The following is a 26581-nucleotide window of genomic DNA, read 5'->3' as shown; positions in this document are numbered from 1 at the left end:
AGAATTTCAGCTCTGATGCCCCAAATGCTGGATCCAGAAGTTCCATCTGATGCAATGAGAAAGTAAGCAGTGACCTGTCCCAGCCCAGCCTGCTAGGGAGGCAAGGCTAAATAAAAGAAGATGAGTGTGAGCCTGGTGGGAGGAACAAGTCAGAGAAAGCAAACAGTTTGCTGCCTTTAGCTTGCTGGTAGCTTTCATCAGAGCTGGCTGAGGAGGGGGAGGCAGAGAACCGCCTGTGTGAAGGGAAGGAAGTGACAGTGTAGTCATTAACAGACTGTGACCCTCTGTCACAGGGGCTCCTGAAATAAACGATGATTGTATTGAAGCATGAGGCTGGATAGAGACCTCTGTGCTAATTTAATAAATTGCTTGCATTTAGGACCCCAGATTGTTGCTGTTACATTTTTGCTATGTGATGCCACCTGGGATTAACAAGGAGGAGGGGATGGGGGGAGAGGAAGAAAGCAGCCCAGGTCCGTTAGCAACCGCTGGTGTGACCTCACTCCTTGTCCCAGGGGGCATATGAGATCATGAGAATGCCAGAGCTCTCTGAAGGATTCGATTTGTTCGGTACAGCAGGATGGCCTGCCGAGTGATCTCATCTCTGAGACCCTAGGGAAGGGCGCGAGCTGCTGCTAGCCTCGTGGACTGCAGAGAACTTAATCCCCACTCCAAATCTCACCAATTAACGATTGACCTGTGACGACATCACTGATGACAAAGCTAACTGGGACAACACAGCAAAATTCCAGGGGAATTTCCCCTTCTCCATGATCTTATCAAACAAAATAATTTTGACATGTCAAAACAAAATCTTTCAGTCCAGATAATGTCACTGCAGATTAAGCATAGTTCTGGGCTCACAGCTTGCCCTGACCTAGTGCCCTGTGACCAGTTCTCCCTTTTAAACTGTGTGGGACAGAACATAAACAGGTCCTCGTTAAGACTGGGGGCCCCTAAATTAGATAGCCTTATTTAGCCAGCTTCAGGTGCTTTAAAATAGAAATTATGTGGTAAGAAAAATCTGTTTCAGTTGTTGCACCTCATGGTTGTAGTAAACCAGGAGGGAGTTTATGTTACCTTGCAGGTGTCCTTCGAGGAAGGAAAGCTTTCTAATTGGAGTAAACACCAGAATGGCAAGGACAGCTTTGATGAAGGTTTGCAAAGGATGTTGCCAATTCTTTGTATCTCTTTTGAGAGAGAAATATTTCAACCAGCATGCTTCCCCCCTCCCCGCCTTTTCTGCCTTAAGGTCCTCAGGAAAGTTTGGTATCTTTGAGTTTAAAAATGCCTTGAGGGTTTTCTTTTTCAGTGCCAGCCTTTTTATCTGTTTACTGTACAAGAGCCAACACACCTGAGTGGAAGGGGAAGGATGCTGGCAAATAGATAATTAATTTGACTCTCTAGAATTATGTAGAAAGTTGTCCAAAAGCCCAATATCACCTTACATTTAATCCCTGTACCTTCAGAAGGGGTATAAAATCAAAGAGGCCTACCTTGCATTCCTTTTCTCATTAGTAATAGTATCTACAGTTTACATCATATTAGTCCCTGTAAGTCAACCTCTGCTGCTAGCGTTCTGTGGCATTGTCCAGATATGCAATAAGGTGTATATCCGTATCCTGCTCCAAAAGTTCAAGATTCAAAAGTGTAGAATAGCTGGATAAGTGACAGAGCGAGAGGAACGCTTGAAACAATGAAGTGATGGTTATCCTTTCTAGGCACCGAGTTAAATGGCTGCAAAGAAAGCTGCAGTTCAGGAATACGGTCTTTGCACCATTTAACAGTCCATAGATGGACAGTGAACACAAGTCTTGTAAGCTTCAAGCCCTGCACCTGTTAAGTGCTCTTATTTTGACTTCCTGCTGGTAATCATGTATCACTTGTTTGGTTGTTTTACAGGGAAAGTTTTATCTGGTTATTGAGGAGCTGAGCCAGCTGTTTCGCTCCCTTGTCCCCATCCAACTATGGTATAAATACATCATGGGAGATGATCCATCCAGCAGCTACTTCCTAGGTGGGATCCTGATCATCCTGTATAGCCTCTGCAAGGCGAGTACCACCTCATTAATAACCTCTATGGGAGCTGTAGCAAGAGCAGAGAAAGAAGCACAGCTGAAGGGAACAAATATACCTTTTGATCGTTGCTATCGCTACCCAGGAAGGGAAGCTGCAGCAGCTGGGGGCACCATGTGCTTTCGTTGCCAAAAGCATTTTGCTTCACCAGTATGTGGGCGTTGGTGAGCTAGAGGAAGATCTGTGACTGCTCATGTAGTGTTGCATCAGGCTTATGAAGTCATTGCTGCTTTCTAATATCTTTCTATAAAGGCTAGAGGAGAAAGGGAGTGGAGTCTTGGGGGACCAGAACTGGAAGAGATGTTAGCTGTCTCTAGGCTTCTAGATGCAGTGCTGAAAGGAAGGTTGCAGACAGTTAAATGTTTCTCTCTAAGCCTTCCTCTGTCTCTCAAGGCAGGGTAGGTACTCTGTCACTCACAGTACTGAATGCATCAGGGAGAGAGAGGGTCATCTGAGTCCTGCCTATGTAAAACAGGTAGTTCTGGCCCCATTCTAGGTCCTGGTCTAGCTGATACAAGTCCAGGATCTCAGTGATGGACAGGAGTAATTAATGTTTCATCAAAAATAAGAATGGTAAGAGCTCAAAGTCTGCCTGTACAATTGTAAATGGATAGGTATGACTTATTTAAAAGAGTCCCAAGTCTGAGGTCTAGAAATAGTTGTATTTCTAATTGCATGTTGAACCCTGCCTAGGGGCAGAGCCCTGGCTGAAGCAAACAATGATATACCTGTGTTATCCAACCCTCTGAGAAAGGCCAAATGAGTCAAGCTTGCTGCAGCCCTGATACTTGTCTCTGCCTAGGAGAAAGGGGCTATGGCTTTGCAAAAGCAGACTGAAGAACAGAGAAGAAAGAATATATCCAAGCTGAAAACAGCTCAAAGGGGTAATGGATTGCTGAGCAATATTAAATCATGCTATAGCTCTATGTGAGATGTGGCTGCAGTTGCACCTATATGCTGTGTAGGAATGGGGCAATGCAACCCCTGCTGCCAAGGAATGTACAGTTTTTGTAAGCACGACAGGCAGAGGAGGTCGTGGGAAGTGAAGTGACTTGATCACAGCAGGTTTGTGATCAAGCCAGAAACAGAGCAACCAGTGCCAGAATAGAAGGCACATGAGACCGGTGTCATTCCCTGAACAGCCATCCATTCTCTCAGCTGTGTGTTTCCTTCTCTTCACTCCGTGCTGTGGGAGAGGATTGTTGCCCCTTTCAGAGGTGTCATTGCCTGGATCCGCTCTAGACAGCAGTGTCCAAGCCTTCCACACCCTTCTGACTTAGCAGGTATGCAGATCACAATTACAGGGACACATTTCAAGTGATCTTTCTGGTGTCCCGTCTTGCAAAAGTTACTCAACACCTGGAAAAGGGATGCTTGCCTGCAGCTCTACATGCCATTTCTTACATCTGGAGAAGTCCTCATAGCGTGAAGAAGCAGTGGGGGCCATCTGCTCCTTGAATGAAGGGGAACCAAGCACAAAAACACAACTGGCAGGGCAAGGGTGTCACCAGTCAGGGCCCAGCCCTTGCAGCACCCAGACAAGGCAAGCAGGGCAAGTCTGGAGGTGATAGCCAGGTTCAAAGAGTCCAGATCTTCAGGTGGGGATGCAGGTCCAAGACAAAGCCAGAACATCAATCCACAGAACAGGATCAGGTCTGATGAAGGCAGCCAGGGTCAGACACAGCCCAGAAATTGCAGGGCACAGCCATAGTGATGAGACAGGCTCAAAGTGAGGGTGGGAACTCACTCCATGCGCTGGGGTGTGCAGATCAGTGGGGTCTGTAATGAGGCACTGGAAACCAGTACTTGCATAGCACAGCTCAGACATGAACTGAGGTCTCCAGAGCTGAGCTTAAATAGAGCTCCTGGGCCATGGGCAGGGACTGTGGGTGGAGACCCCAGCTGAGGCTCCTCGGGACCATGAAGGCCTATTCATACACTCAGGGCCCTGACACATAGGTGCAGGCAGTTCTTTATGGGTTACCTTGATGTTTCTGTACAATGAAGCCTTTATAGGTAGTGTTGTCATGATCTCGATTGGAAAAGCAACCTAATTTTGAAAAGTTCTGCTGACCTGTTATTTAGAAGGTCCATGAGGAGAGGACAGCTGTTTACCAGCCTTGACTATAACTTAGGACCAGGACTGTGGGGCACACTTTTGTGAGTCTTTGGCTACAGCCTGTGCCTTTGATGTGCATGTTTCTTCCTTTAATTCATCCAGTTCATCAGAGATGTAAATGGAGGGATAGGCCAGCTGAAGGGTGATAGGTCCAGGAACATGTCCCGGGTCATTGTATGGCAACTACTTAGTACCACGGATGTGTCCAGGTTAGGATTAGACCTCTGCACTCCAGAGACTTTTCATGGAAGCATAAGAAGAGTGGGAGCACACTCTTCCAATACAGATCATGAAATACTAGGTACATGCATCCCATTTACAATCACAAGAGTTGCAGGTCTAATTCCTTGCCTGAGACACTGAAAATATACCCAAAGGAGTCCACATTAGCAAAGCCACAAACCACATTAGAAAAACCACAGAAGCCAATTTGGCACTCAGACCTTCTGTGCTCCTGGCAAAAATCCAGGGCTCAGCTAGGGCTGCATTCCCTACACAAAGGGCAGGCTCGACTTTCAGAAGGTTGTATGTAGTGCAGCTGATGGGAGCTGTCTTGGTGTCTCTGTCTGGACTGTGTAAACATGAACCTCTTGTTTTGGTGAAAAAATCCCAGATGTTCATCAGTAAGGGCATCCAGGTCTTTATTTTTCCCCTGTCCTGAACAGAAGCATTCACTGTCTGTGAACCCAATTGTTGCAATCATATTGCTGGAGAGACGACTGATGCAACATAGACTTCAGTGCATGAGTGATAAGTGGATGTTAAACTACTGAAACATGCATCTTTTGGGGGTACAGGAAGACGCAGAGGAAAAAAAATTGGAGGGGGGAAATGGATTGGGAGAAGAGGAGACATCCAAGCCAGAGCAAAGGCATTAGAAATCATGCTACAGGCAAAGCAACCAGCAAAAGCTGTGAATTGGACTGTGGAAAAGAGCTGATCACTATCCTTGTTAGAAGATTAAAAAGTCTGTAGTAGTCGGCAGCTTCAAGTGCTAGTTGCTGACTGGAAGCATTACTGGAAGGACCCTGGGAGCCTTTTTACGTGCTGACTGGAAGCATTACTGGTGCCTTCATTTGATTCCACCTCTACTGCACGATGATCTCATTGGCATTCCCTGCAGTGAGCCCACTTAATCATGCTAACCAAAAAAAAATAGAAAGCCAACTCCAGGCATTCTGGTGCCTTTGTACTGCTAGTCCGCTACAGCTCTGCGTATTCTGCATCACATCTGCCCCTGCCCTCCTAGCTGCTTCTCACTCAGACAGAGTAAAAATGGGAAGGTCCTGTTATGTCATCTGGCCCTTCTCCCAGCTAATGCAGGGCTGTTCTTTGCACAATCATTTCTTCATACCTTGTGTAGTTTACAGTGTCTTTTTCCCTGTGTTCTGCCAGCAGATAGGGAAGATGAAGCTGGCATACTGGATTAGGTTTTCAAGTTGTTTTCCCTTCTATTAGTAGTACCCTGTCTTCACTTTAAGAACACTGACTGTCTCCTCTCTTGCTCAGCCCCTTGGTATTTGCAGGCAGTTTATCATCTTTTCCCCCCACTTTTGTACTGCTCAGCCAAGCTGTAAATATTTATGTCTTTTAGTCTCTTTTCAGAAATCATTTTCTGCAGGCTCATTTTCTGCCCTTCTCTGAACTGCTTTTAGTCTTTAATGAGGAGCCCAGAATGAGCGCTGCTCTCCAGATGCAGTTACATCATGTTTGCTGGGCAACAGAGGGAGGGGGGAAGAGAAGGACCTGGCGTTGCCCCTGCTGTTGGCCCTCTTTGGGCGTCTGCAAAGTACCAAGGTGCTGGAAACTCGCTCCCTTCCTGATATTTGAAGTTTCTCACTTTTTAGGTGGATGGGAGCAACTCGGCCTCAGTCCTGCTTCTCATTCCTCAGGCCATTCTTCTCTTGGTAGCATTTAATCACTGCACTCCGCTAAATCACTCTCCGCAGCAGGACAGGCAATTCCCACTCCTTCTTTCATAATGTCATCTGGGCCCTGAAGTGTCAAGCAGCATGGCAGAGCTGCACAGCCCTGGAAATCCCCTTTTTCCCCAGAGGCTGAGGAAAGCTGTTTTCTGCCTCTTCCATGTGAAAAGACTGCCCTTCCTTCCCTCTTTCTGAAGTGAGCCACAGTGTTTTCTAACCTCCCTTCTGGGCTTCTCAGGTACTCCATTTTCAGGGTGGGAATGGGTCCATTTTAGCCCTTTCCTACTTAGTGGGGCTGGGCAATTTACCCTAACACAACCCCCTGATGTCTGCTTCTCTTTCTGTCCTGTAAGGACCCTGATTTGCAGTCCATTGTTACCAGAGCTTTTTTGGCCACCCTTCTCCACTGTCAATTCACATTTATTACATACTTCATGATCACCATGAAATCTTTTTTGGCACCGTTGATACTTAGCATCTTTGTTCCCTCCGAGTATCCATTTGGACACACTGTTTCATGATTTTCTGGACTCTACGCACACATGCTCACAACACACACATTTTGTGAAAAGTATCTAAAATGGAATGTCTTTATTGCAGTCTTTTGACATCTGTGGTCGTGTGGGAAGCGTCCGGAAGGCACTGAAGGTCCTTTGCACCCCACAGGTAAGTAGTCATACGTATTAGAGCAGTTTCATAGGTGAAACCTTGTTACTGTTGAATGATGGAGTTCAGAATTGCTCAGTGTATCAGGTTCATAGAATAAAATAATTTGTTGCCCCATGACTGGATAAGCTGGTATCTCTTGTCAGGGATGTTAGGAACCTTTTGTGCTGTCTGCTCTGTCCCAGCTGTGGTAAGAAATTGTTACTACTCTGGCCTGTTTTGTCTGATTGGAAGCCCTGTGTCATATGGATTAATCCACTGAGGCCAAAACTGCAAGAAGGTGACAAAACTTTGTAGTGCAGAGTGTGAGAAAGACTTTAAATAGAAGTATGTAGTGCTTGATGTGCAGTGACATTAAGAGATCCTACAGTGCACAGAAATTATCCCAGGCATTGCATTATACAGTGCTGATATTTAGATCTGTTGCACTGAAATACTGTGACTTATATTTTAAAATGGTAAAATCAAAGACTGTAGAGGAAAGGAACATAATATCATAGAAGTTTGTTAGAGCTTGCCTTGCTTATTCTGTGTGCTTGGGCTGGTTGTTTTTCCTCAGCGCGTTTCCATTTCCCCTATCACTGTTACAATAGGAGAAGCAACATTTACCTTCCACATATTTAAAAAGAAAAGTGGGAAGCCTGTGGGTGCTGCTGCTGTTATTCTTTCTTCTATTGTCTAACTTGCTAATAATGATACCTCCCACTATCTAAACACCTCTGCAAATGATGCTGAATTAATCCTTTCAGCTCCCTGTTGAGCTCATTAAATTTCATTATCATTGCTCCACAAGTGGAGGCACTAAAAGATGGAGTCAGCTCGAGGGGAAAACAAAACAGAGAGCACAGAGCTCCAGACTCCCTCTGTTCTGTGTGCTGGTGCCCAAATCTCCCTTCCCCATACACAGTGACATAACACCAGTGTCCTTCCCAGGTCATGCAGGGAATCTGGCTGTGAAAAACAGTGTCTTATGTATATGCTTAGCCACAAACCAGATGATCTTCAAACCCTTTGACGTTGGGATTTTTTTCCACCTCTCTCTAACAGACCTATGGAGTTCGTGCTACCAGCCAGCAGTGCAGTGAGGCAGGTGACATCTGTGCCATTTGCCAAGCAGAATTCAGGGAACCTTTGATCCTTATGTGCCAGGTAAGACCCCAAGCTTCCCACATCAGCTTCCTCCGTTGGCATTCATTTGGTTAACTTCTGCAGCTGGGGAGGGACATGGTTAGCCTAAGTACTTCTGAAATCATGTGCTGGGTCTTGATCTAGGTCCTAGTGAATATTTATTGCCCTCTTTCAGATAGCCACTGATTCGTGGTAGCTGAACCACTCTTTAGGGGCTGATCATAGCTACTGAGGTGGAAAGACCAGCCTCGTAGTCCAGGGACTGCCAGTTGGCAGTCCAGATCTTGGATCTAGAATGCAAGACATTTTTATCTGACCCTTGGGGAGACTGGCTAGTCAACAGGCCAACCGAATGGCGAGCAAGTGCTGTGAGGGGGCAGCGATCCAGAATGAGCCTGATAGGGTGCTGCAAGGCTGGTGCAGCACCGTGTAATCACGGTCCGGCCCCTGAACACCTGGCCAGGAGTAAAAGTAGTTCTGCATAGCAAAGTTGGTCACCACTGCCAGTAACGGGGAATTGTCCTGCTTCTCATTTGGTAAACACTGACAAAACCTAGAGCTTAAGAACAGCATGCTCTGAGTAATGCAGGAGTCCTAATCTGGTGCGGGTAAAACCCTTTGAACACAGCACGCTGCCATGGGTTCTGTTAATGTCTCAGAGGCCAGCTGAAGGTGTTGCCTCCTGGCCAGACTGGTGATGCTTCCCCAAGATCTTCTTTTCCGTTGCTTGTAACTCAGTCAAGCTTTGTCTGTTGAGATTGAAATTCTGCCTCCTGGAGGCTGTCTCTGGCTGATGTGTGGGTGCGTGCAGGAAAACTGTAGGCAGACTGATTCAGCCGTTTCTGGGAATGGAATTGGTGGGATATATGCTCTCTTGTGATACCAAAATAAAGCTCAAGAGACTTTTTCTGAAGAGCTTTAACATTCCCGTGCTTTGTCACAGCGTTATCAAACTAAAGCAAGTAGATGCCCTGTGCATCAAACATGCCTCTTACTATTCCTGTGAACGTTGTGCAGCTGTTACCAGCTGTAAGCCCCAGAGAAGCTGTCTTGGTATGTGCTTATCAGAGTCCAGATTTTGATGAGTAACATTTCTGCTGACTCTGCATGTGTTGAGGAGGTCTTGGCTTCTTACAGCTTCTAATACTCCCTCTTGCCCTGTTCCTGCTCTTCCAGGCTGGGGTAGATGGGGCTGTGAGCTGGAGAGCCGTCCCTCCTGATCCCTGTACCCAAGGCAGGCTGGAGGGAGAATCCTGTTGTGGCTCAGTGTAGGGGTGAAAGGAGAAGACCAGGGGTGAAAACTGACATTTATAGAGAAGGGGAAACTGGGACTGCAAAGCTCCTGACTAGGACTGGGTGGTGTGAACGGAAAAAAACAAATGCAACAGGGAGTCGGGGGAAGAATCGGGGTTGTTTGGGCTAAGTAAAGACTTGTAAAATAACCAGGGAATTGAGGATGGAAACAGGGTAGAGAAAACCCTCTCAGTGTCCTAGACCTTTTTAATGTTTCTCTCTATTGCTATATTAAGAAACAGAGTAATATATCATTAGCTTTGGCAAACGGATGTTAACGCTGGGATTTATTTTTCATATCACGTGAGCACTGCTAATCAGCTGCACTGCCCACCTGAACTTGAGTCGTTCCTTGCTCCCGTCGCTGTCCTGTTGAGTGTGCACACTTAGTGACGAGACTGGGCCTCTGCCCTCACCGTGATGATCCCCTTTTGTCTCCACAGCATGTGTTTTGTGAAGAATGCCTCTGCCTCTGGTTTGACAGGGAGAAGACCTGTCCTCTGTGTCGTTCTGTCACAGTAGAAACCCTGCGTTGCTGGAAAGATGGCACCACCTCTGCACATTTCCAGGTGTATTAAAACAAATACATACCGACAGATGGAGTAATGTGTGCGGAGAGCAGAAGAAGCTGGAAAACCCTGGGATCCCATATCCCTGTTTAGTTGCCTGTGGATTTTTTGTCTTAGTCTTTCTTCCAGCTCTGTTTCTCCAGGAGCCAAAAGAACAATTGTTACTCGCCAGAAACTTTATCTTCAAAGGCAAGGAAGATGTGTTTTATGTTATGGCAGACCCCATGGCTAAGCTACAGCCAAGATTTTTTCTTGAACTTACATGGTTATAAACTGCCTGGGATGTTTCCTTTTTTTCTGTCCTTTTAGTATAGCTAAATATTGTGTGTATCAGGCAAGCATACTGTGAATTGCATGTGTATAACCTGGTGTACTGGAAAAAAGCTGTCCTCCTCTGGCTCAGACCACTGGTGAGATCTTCCACATTAAATGGCACTAGTTTCCCTGAATCTGTAACTTCACAGCATTGCAGTGTTGCTGTTATATTACCTTTGAGAACTCCAAAACAGTGCTTCAGAACCTCATGCCTAAAGTTTATTTGGGGTTGGAGAAACATAATTTCCCAGCATCCGTGTTTTTGCAAGTGATTCCACAAATCGCGCGTGTTGTCATCTTAATAAAATCTCAAGGAACTCAGGAAAGACTCTGCTAGTGAAGGTGGAAATAACACTTGGGAATGTTTTTCCTCTTTAATTTTCACAATCAGACTTTGTGATTTCCTAGTGTATGGGGACAGCGGGAGGCTGGGAGAGGTTAAAGTCAAGTTTGATTTGTCTCGGTGAAAAGTTGAGGTCCTAGCCAAGAGCATCTCACAAATTCAGGTACTCTGCAACATGCTTCTCGGTGCAGCTGCTTGAGGCAAGGCTTGCTGGCCTTAAAACCAGCACCACTCAGCATCCACAGCCTGCCCGGCTCCGAAACCAGGAGCACTGAGCCCGTTCAGCACCGCTGATACCAGAACTGCCGGGGCGTCAGGACACGGCCCGGGGACAGGCGGGGTTGGGCGAGAGCGACCAGCTTGAGGGCAGAATTGCACAGAAGCAGCTGCATTGCTGCGGGAGCCGGCCTGGGTTACACACAGCTGGCTAACCCACCCGTGGTGGTGCAGACTGGATTGTAACACCTCTGCTTCAGGAAAAGCCCTTCGAGGAGGTTCCTTCTGTTGTTAGCGGGAGAATTAACATACTTCATACTGCTGCAATTTCCTTCTCTGCTGAGGGTGCTGCAGGGGCCCTTGCATGCAAGTGGAGTTGCTGTTTGTTCACGGATTTTTCTTTTTCACTAAACAACCTCTGCTTTTTGCTGCACGCCCAGAGAAAGTGTCTCATTAGGCAACTGTGGCATCTTCCACGCTCATTACTATGGAAATGGCTGTAAGGTTACAATCCCACTTGAGCGGAAAATCAGGAAGAACTGTACCTGGGGGAAATGAGCCTGTGTGTATGTACTGACTGCCGCCTTCCCCTCCTGCTGGGAAGCTCCACAGGGAGAAGAATTAAAGCAAACAGGAGCTAATGGGAACAGCATTAAGGTTCAACGTTTCTTTGCAATAATAGTTCAGTATGGCTGGAAGAGAAATGATGAGAGGTAGAGCCTGAGCAGGGAAGATCACCCAAATCTGGCTTGGGAGATACAGGGAAGTAGAGGAGGGAAAGCTTTACATTCCCAAACAGAGTGATTTGATTCTTGTCAGATGGATCCCATGGAAGTGGAGAACTAAGCCAGGGAATCCAGTGGCTATCTCCAATCGGAGATAGTGGCCTTTTGGGGATGGGGGAAGAGAGTTCAGTAAGGAAGGGAGCCAGGTTTTCAGTGGGCATAAAGATATTGTTATGTACGATAGTCTGGTGTATTCACCAGGAAAAGGGAAAATTACTGATTCTGTGGGAAGGCAATTTATGAAAGGTTTCAGCATCAGTTTTCAGTGCAGTGCCAATTAATTAAAGGGTTGGTGATACCTGCTTTCAAAATGTTTGACAAGCCACTTCTGATTATTTTTTCTACATGGTCCTGGAAAATGTCTTTGGAGAAGTGTATGAAAAGGTCAGTATGAGCCTAACACTACAGATAGCATCTGATACACTGTTTCAAAATTACTATTTTTTATTTGGAGATAAGGGAGGAAGGCAATCAGAGGGAAAGTACGGGGAATATTTTTTGCCATTCTTATAGTCCTTTTTATTTTTTTTTCTTTATTAAATGATCTTTCCCAGTTGTCCGTGTAAGAGAGAGGGGACTCATCATCATATACTTGAGACACCTTGCTGCAGCCCAAGGACAGGGAAGGACAGCAGGGCAAGGCTCCATAGCAGCACCCAGCAGAACTGCCATGGACCGCGGGTGGTTTCAGTACCCATGTAAGATCCCCTGCGCCAGCATCAGAATTTTCTAAAGAACTTACGACGATTCTTTTTTCTTTTGCTTCATCTCAGTGATCCCTTCTTGATTTTTGCTTTCCCTCCCTATTCCAAGGCAGCACTCGGGTCGCTCTACAGAAGTCTGGCTGCTCGGGTGATGTGCTGCCGAGGCATCCACCCGCTGCATTCTTAGTCTCAGCAGAGCTCCAGGGAGGCTGTTGCCTGTGTGGCCCCCGAGACAGCAGTTCTGTTGCTGTTCAGCTGCCCCCACGGCAGAGCGCGGCGGGTGCGAGGCGTCCCTTACGGGAGGGCCTGTGGAGAGGGCACGGCCCTGGGCCTGCAACGCGGAGGGCATCCGGTGCTCCACCGCCCTGTGGAGATCAACCGGTGCTAAACAGAGGGTGAAATGTTGTGCTGTGGATATTTATTCTACTGGAAGCATAACAAAGATCATCCTAATTCCTGCAAGATACAGGATTTACTACAGGCCACTATTATATAGCTGTTAAATTAAACCAACATCCTTCAGTCCCTGTTCTCTGGCCTGGATGGTGAGCTCTGTGCTGTTAGCAGTCTGTCAGACCCTCCCTCCTCAGGTAGGTTGTGGTGGTGGTTTGGTGGTGCCTCTCCTAGAACATGTCATTTGGACCAGAAAACATGCAGGGGAAACTACACTTCTAGTGACAACTGATGAGAAACTTCTGTGGATTTCCACGGGAAAACAGTCAGGGGTTGTGGGAAGAAATTACTCTCATTTCAGAGAGGAAATAAAAACTGGAGCCTTTTTTTGCCATTGAACAGTTGTTTTTCCTTTTTTTTTTTTTTATTAAAGTCATTATAAATATGTACAAAGAGTCTCAGCATATGAAAATCCTTTTACAAAAGAGAGAAGCCACATCCAACCTTAAACGGGAGCCTTCATGAGCTCCTATCAGCAGTGAGCAAATGCTTTGCTCTTGCTTTGGTGAGGGTGGAAACTTGCACAGTGACTCTGCAAGAGTTTACATCCAAAGAGTACTAAGTCAGTAACATGCAAGGAATTGTGTATTCACTGCATTTCATCTGGTTTATTCTGTTAGCAATCTGGGAGCAGGCTGGAAAATAACATCTGAAGGACTAAAGATGATGGGGAGATTTTTTCTTGTGATAAACTCTGGTCTTCAAATTGACTGGAAAGGTTATGCTGTGAATACCCATGAAAACTAAATCCCATTGTACCTCTACTTAGGTGGCATCTGTAACTAATAATGGATGGAACTAATGACGGCAATTCAACACCCAGATGCTTTCAGTGAATATTTGTCAAGTTCCAAAGTCACTTTCTGTAAGTATTAAAAAACTTGTGAAATTCAATTACTCAAGTATTCATGCAGAGTGAACACTGGAGAAGTCTGATCAGAGTTACATGAAAATTCACTCTTGTATTCAAATAAATATTGTCAGGAAAAAATATTCACTTTTTTTGAGTTTTAGATTTCTCTTGCAGATGGGGAACGGCAATTCTGCAGCTTTGACTGGAGCAGTCAGCTTTCTCCCACAACTGCCGAGGGCAGAGCCACAGTCGGGAGGACCCGCGTGTGGGAGCGCGTCAGGGCGGCCTGTGGAGGTTCTTGTTCGGCAGACGGCGTGTGGTTCAAGCCAGGAGTGGCAGAGGGAGGCAGCAGGCAAGCGCCCGAGGCGGGGACAGGGATACACCTGTGCTGTGAGCAAAGAGCCTCCGGGTGAGAAGGGCTTGGCAGCCAGGCCAGGCCGGAACGAGAAAACCCAAGTAGGGGCAGCACGTGGGGATTATTCCTCTCCACCACTCAGCCTGGCCAATAATCTGGTGTTTTCCTAAGGAAGATCAAGTCCCGTGTTACTCAGACCTCCCTAGGCGTTCGGATTTTGACTGAACATGGCCAGTGTCTCCTGACTGTGCTGAGAGAGATGAACCCGTTCAGCTCAGCGTACAGCAAGCGGTGCCTTGCCAAGTGTTATACAAGAATGAGGCCAATTTTGAAGCTGGGATTCAAAATCAAATTTGCACTAAGCAAGCATACCCTAAGAAAAGTTGTGAAGATACTGCTCCCCTGTTGTGGAGGTAGAATATGGCCGGGAGGTTTTGACATGGACGAAAAATGGGGGACCAGGATTTAATTTGGAGCCACAGGTAGTCTGTTGTATCTCTCAGACTTCTGTCAACATCATGGACAGATGTTTTAAAACCATTTGTAGGAAGATTAAATGTTAAGGTAGATGTACTATTCTGTCCTCATCACCATTTTGTACATGGTAGTGCAGTTTTTCAGAAGATCTTCACTTTTGTTTCCCCATTCTCCACTGCTCCCCCCCCGCCCAGTGAGATTCTCCTCTGCCTGCCCAGCCCACCAGGGCTACAGCGACAGCAGCATTTAACCCAACTGTCTGGTCTCACGAGGCCGCAGGGAGAAGTGCCGTGTTCCACGACCTACGTGGACACAGAAACTGCACCGGTTTAACCGAGTCTGTAATCCGTTTGACTCAAAGGTTCTGTTCCTGCTTCTGCAGTGGATTTAAGACCCTCACAATTTTAGCATGATATAGAAACAAAGCAAATTCACAAATCAGATTACACTGATTTAACAAGTGTTTCTGATTTAAGTAAATTGCTTTAGTAATGGGTTTAGCTAAATGAGGGTGATTTCTGCATGCCTACATGCTCTAAACCAGAAGTGTGATGGGTTTCTCATTCCTCATCACTGGCAACACACTGATTTTGGTGATTTGCTGTATGTTTTTATTGGGTGATACCTCTCCTGGACACATGAAAGTGTATGACAGGAGGCCTGGTCCCATTCCATTTTTTTTTTTACCTACTGAAAATTAAGACAGAAGAGGAAGGAATCTGGAATTAATGGGCTAAATTCTGTCCTGGGTGTAACCCAGCTGTCTGCAAGCAGACAGCAGTGCTATCCTAGAATTAATTTGGCCAAAGGACTTATTTTAACAAGCAGGGGGAGAGAAACTGATTAGTAGTCCACACTAGACTGCTTTTTTAACTTGAAATATGAAGTTTCAATATGTGATGGGAGCTATCTTGGTGGAGTGCTGCTTTAAAAATTAATAAAGACTTTCCTCACAGCCACATTATGCGGCGTTCTATATAGACTATGATCTCATAACCTCCTCCTCTGGCTTGCACACGCACCGTCTGCTGAAACCTAAGATGAGGTCTTTTTTTTTCATTTAGAGAGCACTACCCAGCCTTCACAGAGGCGCAACTGCGAAGCTAATCAAAATCAATGACTTCTTGGCTGCTGTAAAAAAAAAAAAAACAACAACAAACAAAAACCAGAGGAGCGAGAGAGAGGAACTGTGCTGGTTTCCTACCCATTAGTACGGTACGGAACCCCCCCACCATCTCACACAGCTGTTGCAATACAGTAAGAACAGCACTAGGGGAGTATGCAGCATGCTTTCTTTTCCAATACAAACATCAACCAGGGTTAAATGAGATATTTTAAAAAGGATAAAAACACCCCTTGTCAAAAACTGGAGGCATTCAAGAATAGCAATTATACCAGAAAATGTAAGGCTTTGACAAATACATACCCTCTAGTAAGTAATTCGATTTATGTACAGTGAATGCTGGCTGTAAGTGCTGGGAAACTGTTTCTCTAGCAAAACTTGCTTGACCCAGCAACTAATAGATGAAAGTCTCCAAAACTTAACCCTCGTTTCACACTAAACATCCAATTTAGAACTACAAAAGTGAAGCAAATCAGGATTAAAGCAGGTTTTGGGGTACTGGACCTGCTCTTGTTCACACTTGGGAAGCACCATAAATTTGGTTGTTGTTTCACGAGAATAACAACATGCAGCACGTGTCTTCTACTGTTTTTTGCTGAATGTTGGGAACCACCAAGGAGGAGACTGCTCCCCTGGGAGTTCTGGGTTTTTGTTTTTTTTACAGAAAAGCCTGCCCATGGAGGGTTAGGACTGAGGGAGATTAGCCAATCGTTCTGCTGCTGAGGTGGATCATCGGTTCAAAGGGCTTTCCCAAGGTGAGGATGCTATGGTAAGGACAGAACTTTCTTTCCTTTCCCTTTGCTGTGCTGTCACGTTTCAGGGGAATTGCTTCTTTGGGAAAAACGCTGCAAGAAGTCTCAAGGCTGCAGCCCCAAACAGCCAGTGTGGCAGGAAGAGCGATGGCAGTGCAGACTGTATGTACAGAAGATGCAGGGGAAAATGGACTAATGCACATTCCGGGTGAGAAGTTTATTAAACATTCAGAGCTCAGGAGCTAGTAATTGTTAAGGGTGAGGAATATGTGGGAGAGCCCTCTGTCTGGCACTGAGAAATGAAAGCCAGCTCCACGCTGGATGGGCCGGCCGGGGGGGACACACACAGGGTGAGGGAAGGTGGCGGAGGGAAGACCTCCTGCAGGCTGCGTGTCCCCTACAGCAAAGCATCCAGTCTTCCCGATCAATTATTTTCTGTTCATCTCTGACTTGTGCAATACCGTACACACAATTTCACTTCCTCATTTGAGTGATTTGCAGAAAGTTGTATTTTTAAGACTATGCCCGATCCAGCAGTCACTAATCCAGCACTTGCCACACTGCTGAAATCAGCTGAGGCTCCTCCTTTTGCTAGAAGAATTCTTATTTATTTCAGCAGGAGACTGAGCCGGGAAGGAGTGCAGGATGCCGAGTACTACTGAGCATCAGGCCAAAAATGGTAGAAAAATGTTTTATCGGTCCCTGTGGCTCTGAGACCATCCAAACTCTACCAACAGACAAACTACACTTAGCTACATGATCCCTCCCAACACTGCACACAACATAAAGTAGGGCAAGGTTATTCATTAGGAACAATTTGCTCTTTCAGCACAGCCCTTTCTGCTGTTTGTGAATTGACTTGGATCAATAATACCCGCAAATATGTGTGCAGGGGCCCAAAACACATCGGTGAATATTTGATAAAGGGAGAATGTAGCTTTTAGATTGCTTAGAAACACTTCGCCTGCAGTCACGAAAAATGCCAGGTTTGACTGGGACACGGTGGCCACCCGGCTTGTTCCTGGACTGGGTGAGGGTTAGGAAGTATTTTTAAAAGACAAGGAGCCAAACTTCCTTTGGAAATTGGGTTCTTAACATTCCTTTATGCCTTCAAAAATTCCCCCCCTGTCACGGGAGGGTCAATTTTCTGGTGTAAATATCTGAAGCTGGGAAAAAGGTTTCTCAAAAAATGTGCGTAATAAGTACTGTAAATAGTATCTGGAAGGTATCCTGAATCTGACAGGTAGTTTTGGCTGCAAGAAAAAAAGTGCTCAGTACTAGACTGAAAAAAGCCCTTTGACTTCTTGGGACAAGTTCTCCTGTTATCCCCTAGTCTATTGATTAGTCTCGATGTAGTTCTCCTCCCTGGTTCACAGGGTTTGAGACTACTTAAATCACCCCCCGGGAGAGTACCCAGCTCTGGAGCCGTGGGAGATTCTGCACTAGCAGACTTTGACATGTACACTGCAGTGAAAAGAGCTGGCGTGTCTTTGCCACCTCAGTGAACGCTGCTTCCCAAGCTCCGAACCCTCAAAAGAAAAAGAAATGCCTCAAAGAAAATTAGTTTTATAAAGTTCTGGGTTAGATTATTTGTTTTGTCTTCATTTATGCAGAGTTTGAAAGAAAGAAAAAAAAATAGCACCTTCTCAACAAGTATTATTTTTTGCTATCTTGTGTATAAATATTAATAACCAAAATAGATTTCTCCTCGTCCCATGTTTCAGAACATTCTCTTGGGGAAACTGTAGCACCACAGAGAGGCAGTTTAGCCCCAGACAAATATTAAATGTAGCACCAGAGAAACTAAAGTCATAAGAAAAGCTTAGCTCACCTGGTGCTATAGCGCTTAATATATACACACACAAACTGTCTGTCGTCCGAGCTGCTAAGCACCTGTTTGTTCCCCCCCCACCACGGCTAGGACATGCCCATTTTGCAGCAAGTTTGGTCTCTCGAGATTAACTTAACTCTGGATGTACAGATTATTTTTCATCCTGCTGCATTGAAAGGAACGTTTCTGTTGCCATAAACAAGGTGCAGTGGAGAAAATGCTCGCGTTACAGCAAGGACATCACTAATCTTTTGACTCAGACTGCAGGAGCATGAATGCTCAGACCACCATCATCTACAAGGAATGTTGCTTACGTTCTCAACAAGGCATGCACGTTTTAACGTATGCATACAGGAGGGTTTACATTCTTCTATATATAAGCATGTATGTGTCTCTGTTTTGCTGCTGGGCCCTTGAACAGCTCCTTCCGTGCAAATCCTTCTTCACGTTGCCCAAAGCACTTCCAACATCTTCCACTTCTTTCTTTATCTCCACTCTTCACAGCTGCTGCTCAGGCTCTGGATTCCCTGGAGGAAAAGGGGAAACAATTTTCTCCAAGGGCACAGGGTTTTCTCCAGCCTAAGAAAGCAAAAGAATTGTGTTTGGTTTTAATTATATTGATGCATTGGTTACAATAAAAGCTTCTTTTAAATTTATGCTTGAACCCTCCTGCTAAATTTACTGACGAGAAGGGGTATGTAATTTATGGGGAGGATGGTTTTGTGGTTCAACACAAGAGATTACGCCTTTATCCCTGTGCTGCTGCAGGATTTCTGGTGAGCTCTCATTTTGCGAGGCTCGTTCTTTTGGGTGCTCCATCTTCATTTACATCACGTTAACAAAAATGCTAACTTTTAGGGAAGCCATTAATTCTGTTCCAGGTAGGCAATGGGGTGCATTGAGTATCACGGGAGACTGGAAGAACTCACTCATTCCTAGTTCTGCCACTGATTAGATTTGTGGCCCTGGGCAAACCACTTCTTTCAGTCGCTGCTGTAAAATGAGGGCAGTAATAACTTATTTGCCTCAGAGGTGGGCTGCAAGCCTTAATTAATAAAGTGCTCAGAGAAAGGCACCTATCTAAGTGCAAATTAGCAGGAGAGGTGCCCAAGGGGCATCTACTATGAAATTCCCATTTCCCACATTTATACCTAGGTTTGTTGATACCAGCATTTGCTGGGGTAGATCCCATCTTTCAGACTGTGTTGTCTAGTTTGCAGAGACTGTGACAATGAGTGATCTTATAAAAACCTCAGTGGAGAAATCTCTGCTGGCCTTCTGGATGAGGTGATTTCACCCGGGTGGGAGAAAGGAGGGGGGAGTAGCTGACTATGCAACCGCATCAACTATGAAGTCAGAGTGTAATTAGGGTTGGCAAACAGCTTTGGGGCAGATTCTGGTCGGCATTACTCCGGCATAAACCCAGAATCGCTTCTCTTCCTTCTGTAGTACTGCCCTGGTTAGGCCAGCGTGAAGGTTATCACAATTCAGCAGCACTGCCTTTGAGATGAACTGAAACCTCCACCGTGAGGAAAGTGGGCAAATTCTGGTGCTGCGACGGACTCTGAGTAACCTAGAACGTCTCTGAGCCTCAAAAGATTTACCATATCTGCTTTATCCCGGTTACCATCAGCTGCTCAGGCTGCCGCCGCGCACGGGATGCGGCAATTACAACCTCTCCCTCCCTCAGTGTACAGTCTTGCTTTCTAGTTTGGAGGAATCTGAAGCAACAGTGAAAATAGCTTGAAGGACTTAAGCCAGAATGAATCATCTAGACTTGAAGCACATTTTCATTTGTCTCGCTGTGATCAAGGCTAGCAGCTAGCCACACAGTTTCTGTGGCTTCTGCAGCTGCATGCACGCAGACTTTCACAAGCTCACCCGCTCTCTGGAAGTACTGGAGGTATTAGAAAAGGTTTTTTGCAGAGCTACTTCACTTTTTGGGCAGAAGGTAAATAGGAAAGGCGTTCGCTACCTGAACACGATAATACTGGCTACACAAAACCAGCCACCAGAGCACTGACTGTCAGTAACCAGCTGTCAGTAAGTAGCCCAGAGGTGGAACCACGTCCCCGTTGGGCCTCCCGGCCTGCACGCACGGGGACAGCCCTTCCTGCAGCCCCGTGCTCCCGCACAGCCCTCCCGGCGTCGCAGCCTGCGCTCCCACTGCTGCCCGCTCAGGCCTAGCCCAGCGCCGAGCACAGACAGCGCGCGCCACGGATTTCTCTAGACGTGTGAAACGTCACAAGGAGGAGACTCTGGGCACCTGCTGCACTTCTCAGACAAGATGTCTTTATAGAGAGGTCTTCAAAATTACCCGCATCAGCATCGCCGGGGTGGGAAAGCAGGGCACAGCCTGAGCTGGGTGTGGGGTACTGAGAAGCAAGGCTGGCCATATGGAGGAAGAGCCTGGGACGCGGTTGCTTACACTCAAAGAGCTGAGGTATTTACTCAAGTTACACTCGAATAAAGACTTCAGGAGCTGATGAAAGGATTTCCTCCAGAGCAGAAACATTTAATCCTTATTTATTATTTCTCCTGTAGTAGCACTTCCAAATGCCAGCTATGAACTCTCGTCCTACTGTGCCAGCTGTGGCCTGCAACAGATCATCCTCGGTGCCATTATATTTTACAAACTGTCTCTCTGTGTCACTTAACGTATAGAAAATCTTTAAAAACCTGTAAAAGTTGATAAATCCTAGAACGCCTTGAACTCCGAGTGATAAATCTGCTCTGGGGCAGGCAAAGAGCTCAGCACAATGTTTATGCGTCTCACAAGCCCTCTTCTAAGAGCTTAAATGGCTCTTAAGTTCTGCATCAGCCTCGTGCTGGCCTTCTGCATAAAGGTGAATTTCATGGAAAGAATAAAAGAGAACCCCAGAATCCTGGCCTTCAGCCCATCTTTCAATAAAACAATTTTGAATATCCTAGGCTGTGTTAAAGCCATTTCTGGGTGCGTATTGGCTGCATTGCCAGTATCTGACTCATTAATGGAATATACTTTGAGCCAAATTCTGATCTCATTTACAGCACTGTAAATCCAGGGCAACCCAATTGACTTCAGTGGAGTTACTCCAAATTTCCCACAATACGCACTCAGCAGATAGATCAAAATTTAGTACTTCAGGTCTGAAAAAGGCTGTTACAAACATCCTGTTTGTAATACTGGGGTGGATAGTAAGTTGGCAAGAGTGCCAGCATATCCCCTCTGTAGAGCTGCTGAAATATTGTTTATTTTACGTGTCATTCTTCTAATGTTGAAACTTTGGGGGGGAATTGTCCACTATTATCAAAATTTTTCATTTACTTATAAAAAAAAGAAATTATAGCTGAGTTCCTATATGAAAAATGTGGTGTCTGTTGAAAACATGGATTGAAGTGATAAAGAAAAAAAATCATTTGCTTCGAAATTTTTCATGGAACCAACATTCCCTTTGGTGACGTATCCCTCTCTTCCTGGTCATTTAGGGAGATGCAGATTTTTTTCAGAAAGTTGCCTTATTCATTGCACTTACTAAGCAATAATGTTGTGAGACGACAAATCTTGTTGGCTGATATTTGCAAAACCATCTCAGCCAGCCTCGACACATCCCATTGCTTTTAATAGATACAGGCATCTTGACTTCTCAATTACTTTGAACTCTCCAGCCTCAAATCCTACAGTTTTATCACGCAGCTCGCTAAGCTGCTGTTTACCAAAAAAAAAAGCAAGCTGCTCTTCTTTGGGATGCTGAGTAGGATGCTAGGAAATGACTCGGGTAGGGGGTTCCTAGTCTCACCTCAGCATTTCTTTGACTAATCTTTATTCAGAGACAGGACGCAAAGCTGTGCTTGGGTACCACCTGCATAAAGCCGTAGGAGAATCTGAGCTCACGTCCCCTAAAGCAGTTGGCAAAAGGAGTTGTGCTCGCGGCTAACGTGTCAGCAAGTAACTTCTTGATTTAAATGGATTGCACAGGCAATTCAGTTGGCACATGTTCCACTCCTAATAAACAAAGTAACAGTTATTGATATATTTAAACAAAAAAAAAAAAAATATTCAAGGGCTCAGATTGCTAAGGGAAAGCTCGAGGCAGGGACAAAACGAGGCGCTCTCGCTTTCTTCCTCACGCAGCAGCAGGTTAATGAGAAAACAAGGGCTGGGCGAGAGCCCTGTCAAATTCCCAAACAGCCTGCATCCATGTACACTCACACTTCATTAGCATCTCTGCGGGAGACGGAAGGGCAGCTTGGAAGACCAAAAAACAATTAGGAGGGGGATCAAGAGGTAAGACGAAAGAAGAGCAGAACTACTAGGGAAGAACTCGGAAGAATGGTGCGTCCGGGAGATCTTAGCATGGGAAGATCAAGGAACCCAGACAGCGTAAAGAAATATGTAGGGGCTCCAATCTTTTCAGGAAGAAGAGGCCTGCTTGGCCGTAGTCCACCTGCGGAAAGAGGCATTTCTGGACTGCTGTTTATTTTTGAAAACTCTGCTGCTTGTTTATCATGCAAGTTAGTGCTGAATGAAGGTTTTCCTTGTGCAATTTAACTGTGAAGTTGGGGCAAGGGTGGCGGGGACCTTTGGCTTTTTTGAGTTGGATGCTCCTTCTTCCTTCTTTATCCAGGAGGATAAACAACAGCGCCTGCCTCTTTGTGTCAGGGATGCTTACAGGGTGCAACACGCTGATGTTTGTCCTCGTGCAGAACTGCAGCTCACTGCTGAGCCAGTCGGCTTAGTCCTGCGCTAGCTGTACTGCCTCTGGTCCTTAATTTACTTTGCACTCCTGCTCAGCTCAGTGTGACATCTCCAGAAATCTTATCAACCCAATTTTAATACAGATAATTAACTGCACTGAGACTTTGGACAGAGTGGCTCTGCATGAACCTCGCAGCAAACAGTGGGGGGAATTACTGGCAACACAGTGGGCACAGAACCAGGCTGGTGAAGCTGGCAGGGACAAGTAGGGTTTGATTTTAATACACTGCCACTTCTGAACTAATAGAGCGAAATACAAGTGACATTGTATGCCAAACTGGCACATGACAACTATACTTCATGCCCTGGCTGGATATTTCAAGGTGATGTCAGATTATATATTATAAAACTGCCATTTGCAAAGCATTTGTCCCCAAATCCCAAGCATGGTCCACAGATACCAGTTGGTCCCATGCAGCAGTCCTGCTCTCACTGGCATCACCCAGGGGCCGTGAGAGCAGAAGTTCCACGGTACACAGGATTATTCCCTGAGCTGCACCGTTGTGTAAAGCCACAAGGACCTGAGGGAACAACTACCAACCTTCTCCTCAGAAACAGTACGTACACTTACGGCAGCCAATGCAAAATGCTATCACCGCTTGAAAAAGCAGGAGGGGAACTCAAGTAGTAAGCCAAGCTGAAACTGGCCTTTCCCTCTTAACTTCTCTATTCCTTCTGCAACCACCAGATCACAAGACAGTGCTGACTTTGCAGCGCATTTATTAAGTGTACAAGTTACTCTGCTCTTATGAGCCGTTCCATGAAATCCCAAAATCACAGGCGCTCAGGCCTGGACTTCCCATCTTGTTGCAGAACAACGTTATTATCACTGCAGAGTGTCTCTGAGGATGGCAGAAAAATAGTTTGTTCAGAAATACTCTGCTGAGTTAATGAAACACCACTGTCTTACCACATCTCTGAGTCTAACCCAGTTTACTGCACTGTCAGTTGGGCTCTGAGACGCTGCAGATAATCAGATACCTCCACTGGTGCGAGCAAATTACTCCTCAGGATGAATAGAAAGGATTCTTAATGCCAAAAATAACTCAGAAACTGAGTGTACATGCTATATTTAATTATGCTGGGGTAGCACTGTATTTTCACCTGCAGCTTGGTCAGTTGTGCCTTAGGAGCTTGCCAGGAGTTGGACAGGCCAGTCCACTGTGCATAGGGGCAACCTGGAGACTGTTACCAGCTTGTTCTTCTCCCACATCTGGCCTCTTTATCCCTGAAACTGCTTCCCATCGCACACAAGGATCTTCTTTTCAGAGACTTACATTTGTATTTGTGTCCACGAAGCCCCAAAGCATTTGGAGGCAGCTCAGCACGTCCTGTCTGCAGCAGCCTTTGAAGCTGCGAGGAAGGACTGTGCATGCTGAAGGAGCTCACCTCGGTTATGTTGAGGATGATGCTCTGCTTTTCTATAGTGTCCTTATCAAAGCAATTTATAAGCAACTGGTTATTGTTGGGCCTGAAGTGCAGAAAGCCAGATCGAAGTGAGGGTTCCACAGAGTCAACAGCAGAAGAGACTGGGGAAAAAAAATAGTATCTGCCTAACCAAAGCTACACAAACCTTCACAAAAGCTAAAAAAACAGCTTTGGCCTGGTGGGATCACCAGGAAATCTGGGCTGAGTGTGCGCACAGATCCATGGGGCCAGCAAACGGGGTCTCTCTGCCAGCCCTTCTCACCTGCCACCTCCTCTACACGGGATGAAGACCCAGACTGGGCAAGAAGGAAATCTCCCGGCTTGTTAGAAAGAAAAGGACACTTGAGACACTAGATAAGGGAGATCGCCACAGTTCCCCCTTGGATTTTTACTTCTTTTGAGCTCAGAGGGGCAAGCAAGTCAGACAGGTGGGTTTGCTTCCAAACACTAGAATCAAACTTGCCACAAACTGATGGGAAGGGAAAGAAGATCTTTAAGCTCTGCGCCTGACCACAGCCCCACATCTCAAACTGCTGCCCCACACCACTGACACCACCTCTCCGAGGGCTTTGCTGGGCACAGCTCTGCAGGCACCATCCCAGAGCCTCATGCCTCTGAGCTGATGATTTTACAGAAATTGAGGCTCTGATTCAACAAAAAACCAGTTCTGTTTTCAAAGAAAGCCTTCCAAAGGTAACCAGCTGAACCTCCTGACAGACGGAGCAGCTGTGGCTCAGACAGAGAGATGACAACAATGCCCCCCCCATACCCCAGTGCATACACACACACGCATGCTGCAAACACACACACCTGCTGAAAAACCTTATTTTTAAACACTCTTGATAACCATACTTTTTCTCCACACTATACATATGTATTTAATGGTGTATCATGCACCTAAAAAGCATGCAAGACATTTTGCAACGTAAGACCTGATTCCTGACAGCCAAGGTCTGGCCCAAAAGTTGCAAACAGCCCCGTTAAGCTGAAATTGTACAAGGTCAGCCCAGTATTGGTGGCATTTTTCAACTAATTCTAAGCTCTTGTCTAAACCCTATCTGAGCTGGTGGGATATGAGTGCGTGCTGAAAGTTAGACATGCACTTAAGGTCTTTCCTGAACACTGACAGACATTGGGTGACATTCAGAAACATAATTTAAAGCACCGAAATTAGGAGCCCTTGCTCCTCATGCCTGTGGGGAGAAATCCATGTCCCAAAGAGCACTTCAGAGCACCCAAAATCCCTGAGGTGACCCCACGTATGCTCAGTATCCCTGCGTGCTCCCAGGGCTGAGGGTGCAGAGCTGTCCCCACCAGCCCAGGCAGTGTCACCAGGATGACAACGAGGGTTACATGACCAGATGTCCTATCTCCCTGCTGCTGGTTTGCTTGGTGCCTCTGGAGCACAGTGGGGGCTCTAGGAACCAGCAGTAACTGGGCTTGGATGCTTTTCCCTGGCTGGTGGCTTGGGACCCCCCTTGGGGAAAGCCTCCAGCACTGGGCAAGGCATTATCCAAAACACAGAGCCAGGCACAGTCAGCCAAAGTCCTAAGCTGGCCCGCTGGATGGTCCTGTGGGGACATCCCACCACCCAGGGACCGTGGCGATGGGTGCCCTGCAGCACCCGTGGGTCTAAAGCCCACCGGGGGACGGCAGGACACAGGGGAAGTTCCTCTCCTCACAAGAGGGCTGGAGGCTTGGCAGGCACGGGTGTGCGGGGCAAGCATCCTCCATCTCCCGGGGCCGGCAGTCAGGGTGACGCAGGACCTACTCCGATCCCCCCGAGCCACCCTGTGCCGCTGCTGCTGGCCCACGGGGGCCACGGGCTCACTCAGTGCGGGCACGGAGCTGACACTGCCCCATGAGAGCACGGATGGCCCGGGCGGAGGGGGGGCACAGGGCTGGAAGCCGTCAAAGTTTGGGGAATGGGAAAGGGGGCGTTTGGGGAGTCCTGGGAATGGGGAAGTTGGAGTGGAGGGGAGAGGAGCGGGGAGAGAAGAGGAGAGGAGAGGAGAGGAGAGGAGAGGAGAGGAGAGGACAGGACAGGACAGGACAGGACAGGACAGGACAGGACAGGACAGGACGGTGGGATCTGGCGGCGCCGGTACCGGCAGCCCGAGGCTCCGTGCGCTGCCGCGGCCGCGCTCAGCCGCCGCCGCCCAGCGAGGCGCCGGGTACCGCGGACAGCGCGCTCCGCCGGGCCGGGCCCCCCCCGCCGGCCCCGGGCCGGGCCCCAGCGCGCCGGGCCGTCCCGTCCCGCCCCGTGCCGAGCCGAGCCGAGCCGAACCCCGCCGACCGCCCAGCCGTCCCCATTCCGCCCCCCCCCCCCGGCGCGGTGCCGACCTGTTGCGCGTCCCGCCTGCTCCCCGCTCCGGCCAGCGCCCCTCTCGCCTAGAGGCTCCTCCTGCGGATCAGCCAGGCCAGCGCGGCCG

General features: G+C 47.0%; 1 protein-coding gene and 1 long non-coding RNA gene across 6 annotated transcripts in view; one reads left to right on the top strand and one right to left on the bottom strand.

Moving 5' to 3' along the window:
- RNFT2 (ring finger protein, transmembrane 2) overlaps positions 1-9987 on the top strand; it is a 32623-nt gene extending 22636 nt beyond the window's left edge. For 4 of the 5 annotated variants that reach the window (XM_074887184.1, XM_074887186.1, XM_074887185.1 and 1 more), the window contains 4 exons: positions 1903-2052; positions 6721-6786; positions 7834-7935; positions 9651-9987. In XM_074887184.1, coding sequence (XP_074743285.1) covers positions 1903-2052; positions 6721-6786; positions 7834-7935; positions 9651-9785 — 453 coding nt within the window. In that variant the 3' untranslated portion in view covers positions 9786-9987. The remainder of the gene's footprint in view (positions 1-1902; positions 2053-6720; positions 6787-7833; positions 7936-9650) is intronic. The other variant, XM_074887188.1, reaches the window with a different exon arrangement.
- Positions 9988-14974: 4987 nt separating this feature from the next.
- LOC141951349 (uncharacterized) lies at positions 14975-26568 on the bottom strand. Its single transcript, XR_012631335.1, has 2 exons — positions 26493-26568; positions 14975-18562 (listed from the first exon to the last, which is right to left on the bottom strand). It is a non-coding gene; the product is annotated as an uncharacterized LOC141951349 (long non-coding RNA).
- Positions 26569-26581: the final 13 nt, after the last annotated feature.

Source organism: Strix uralensis, chromosome 17 (genome assembly GCF_047716275.1).
Source record: "Strix uralensis isolate ZFMK-TIS-50842 chromosome 17, bStrUra1, whole genome shotgun sequence".
In the NCBI taxonomy this organism is placed as follows: Eukaryota; Metazoa; Chordata; class Aves; order Strigiformes; family Strigidae; genus Strix; species Strix uralensis.
Note: the sequence above shows the minus strand (reverse complement) of the source record. Positions and strands in the feature narration are given on the sequence as shown.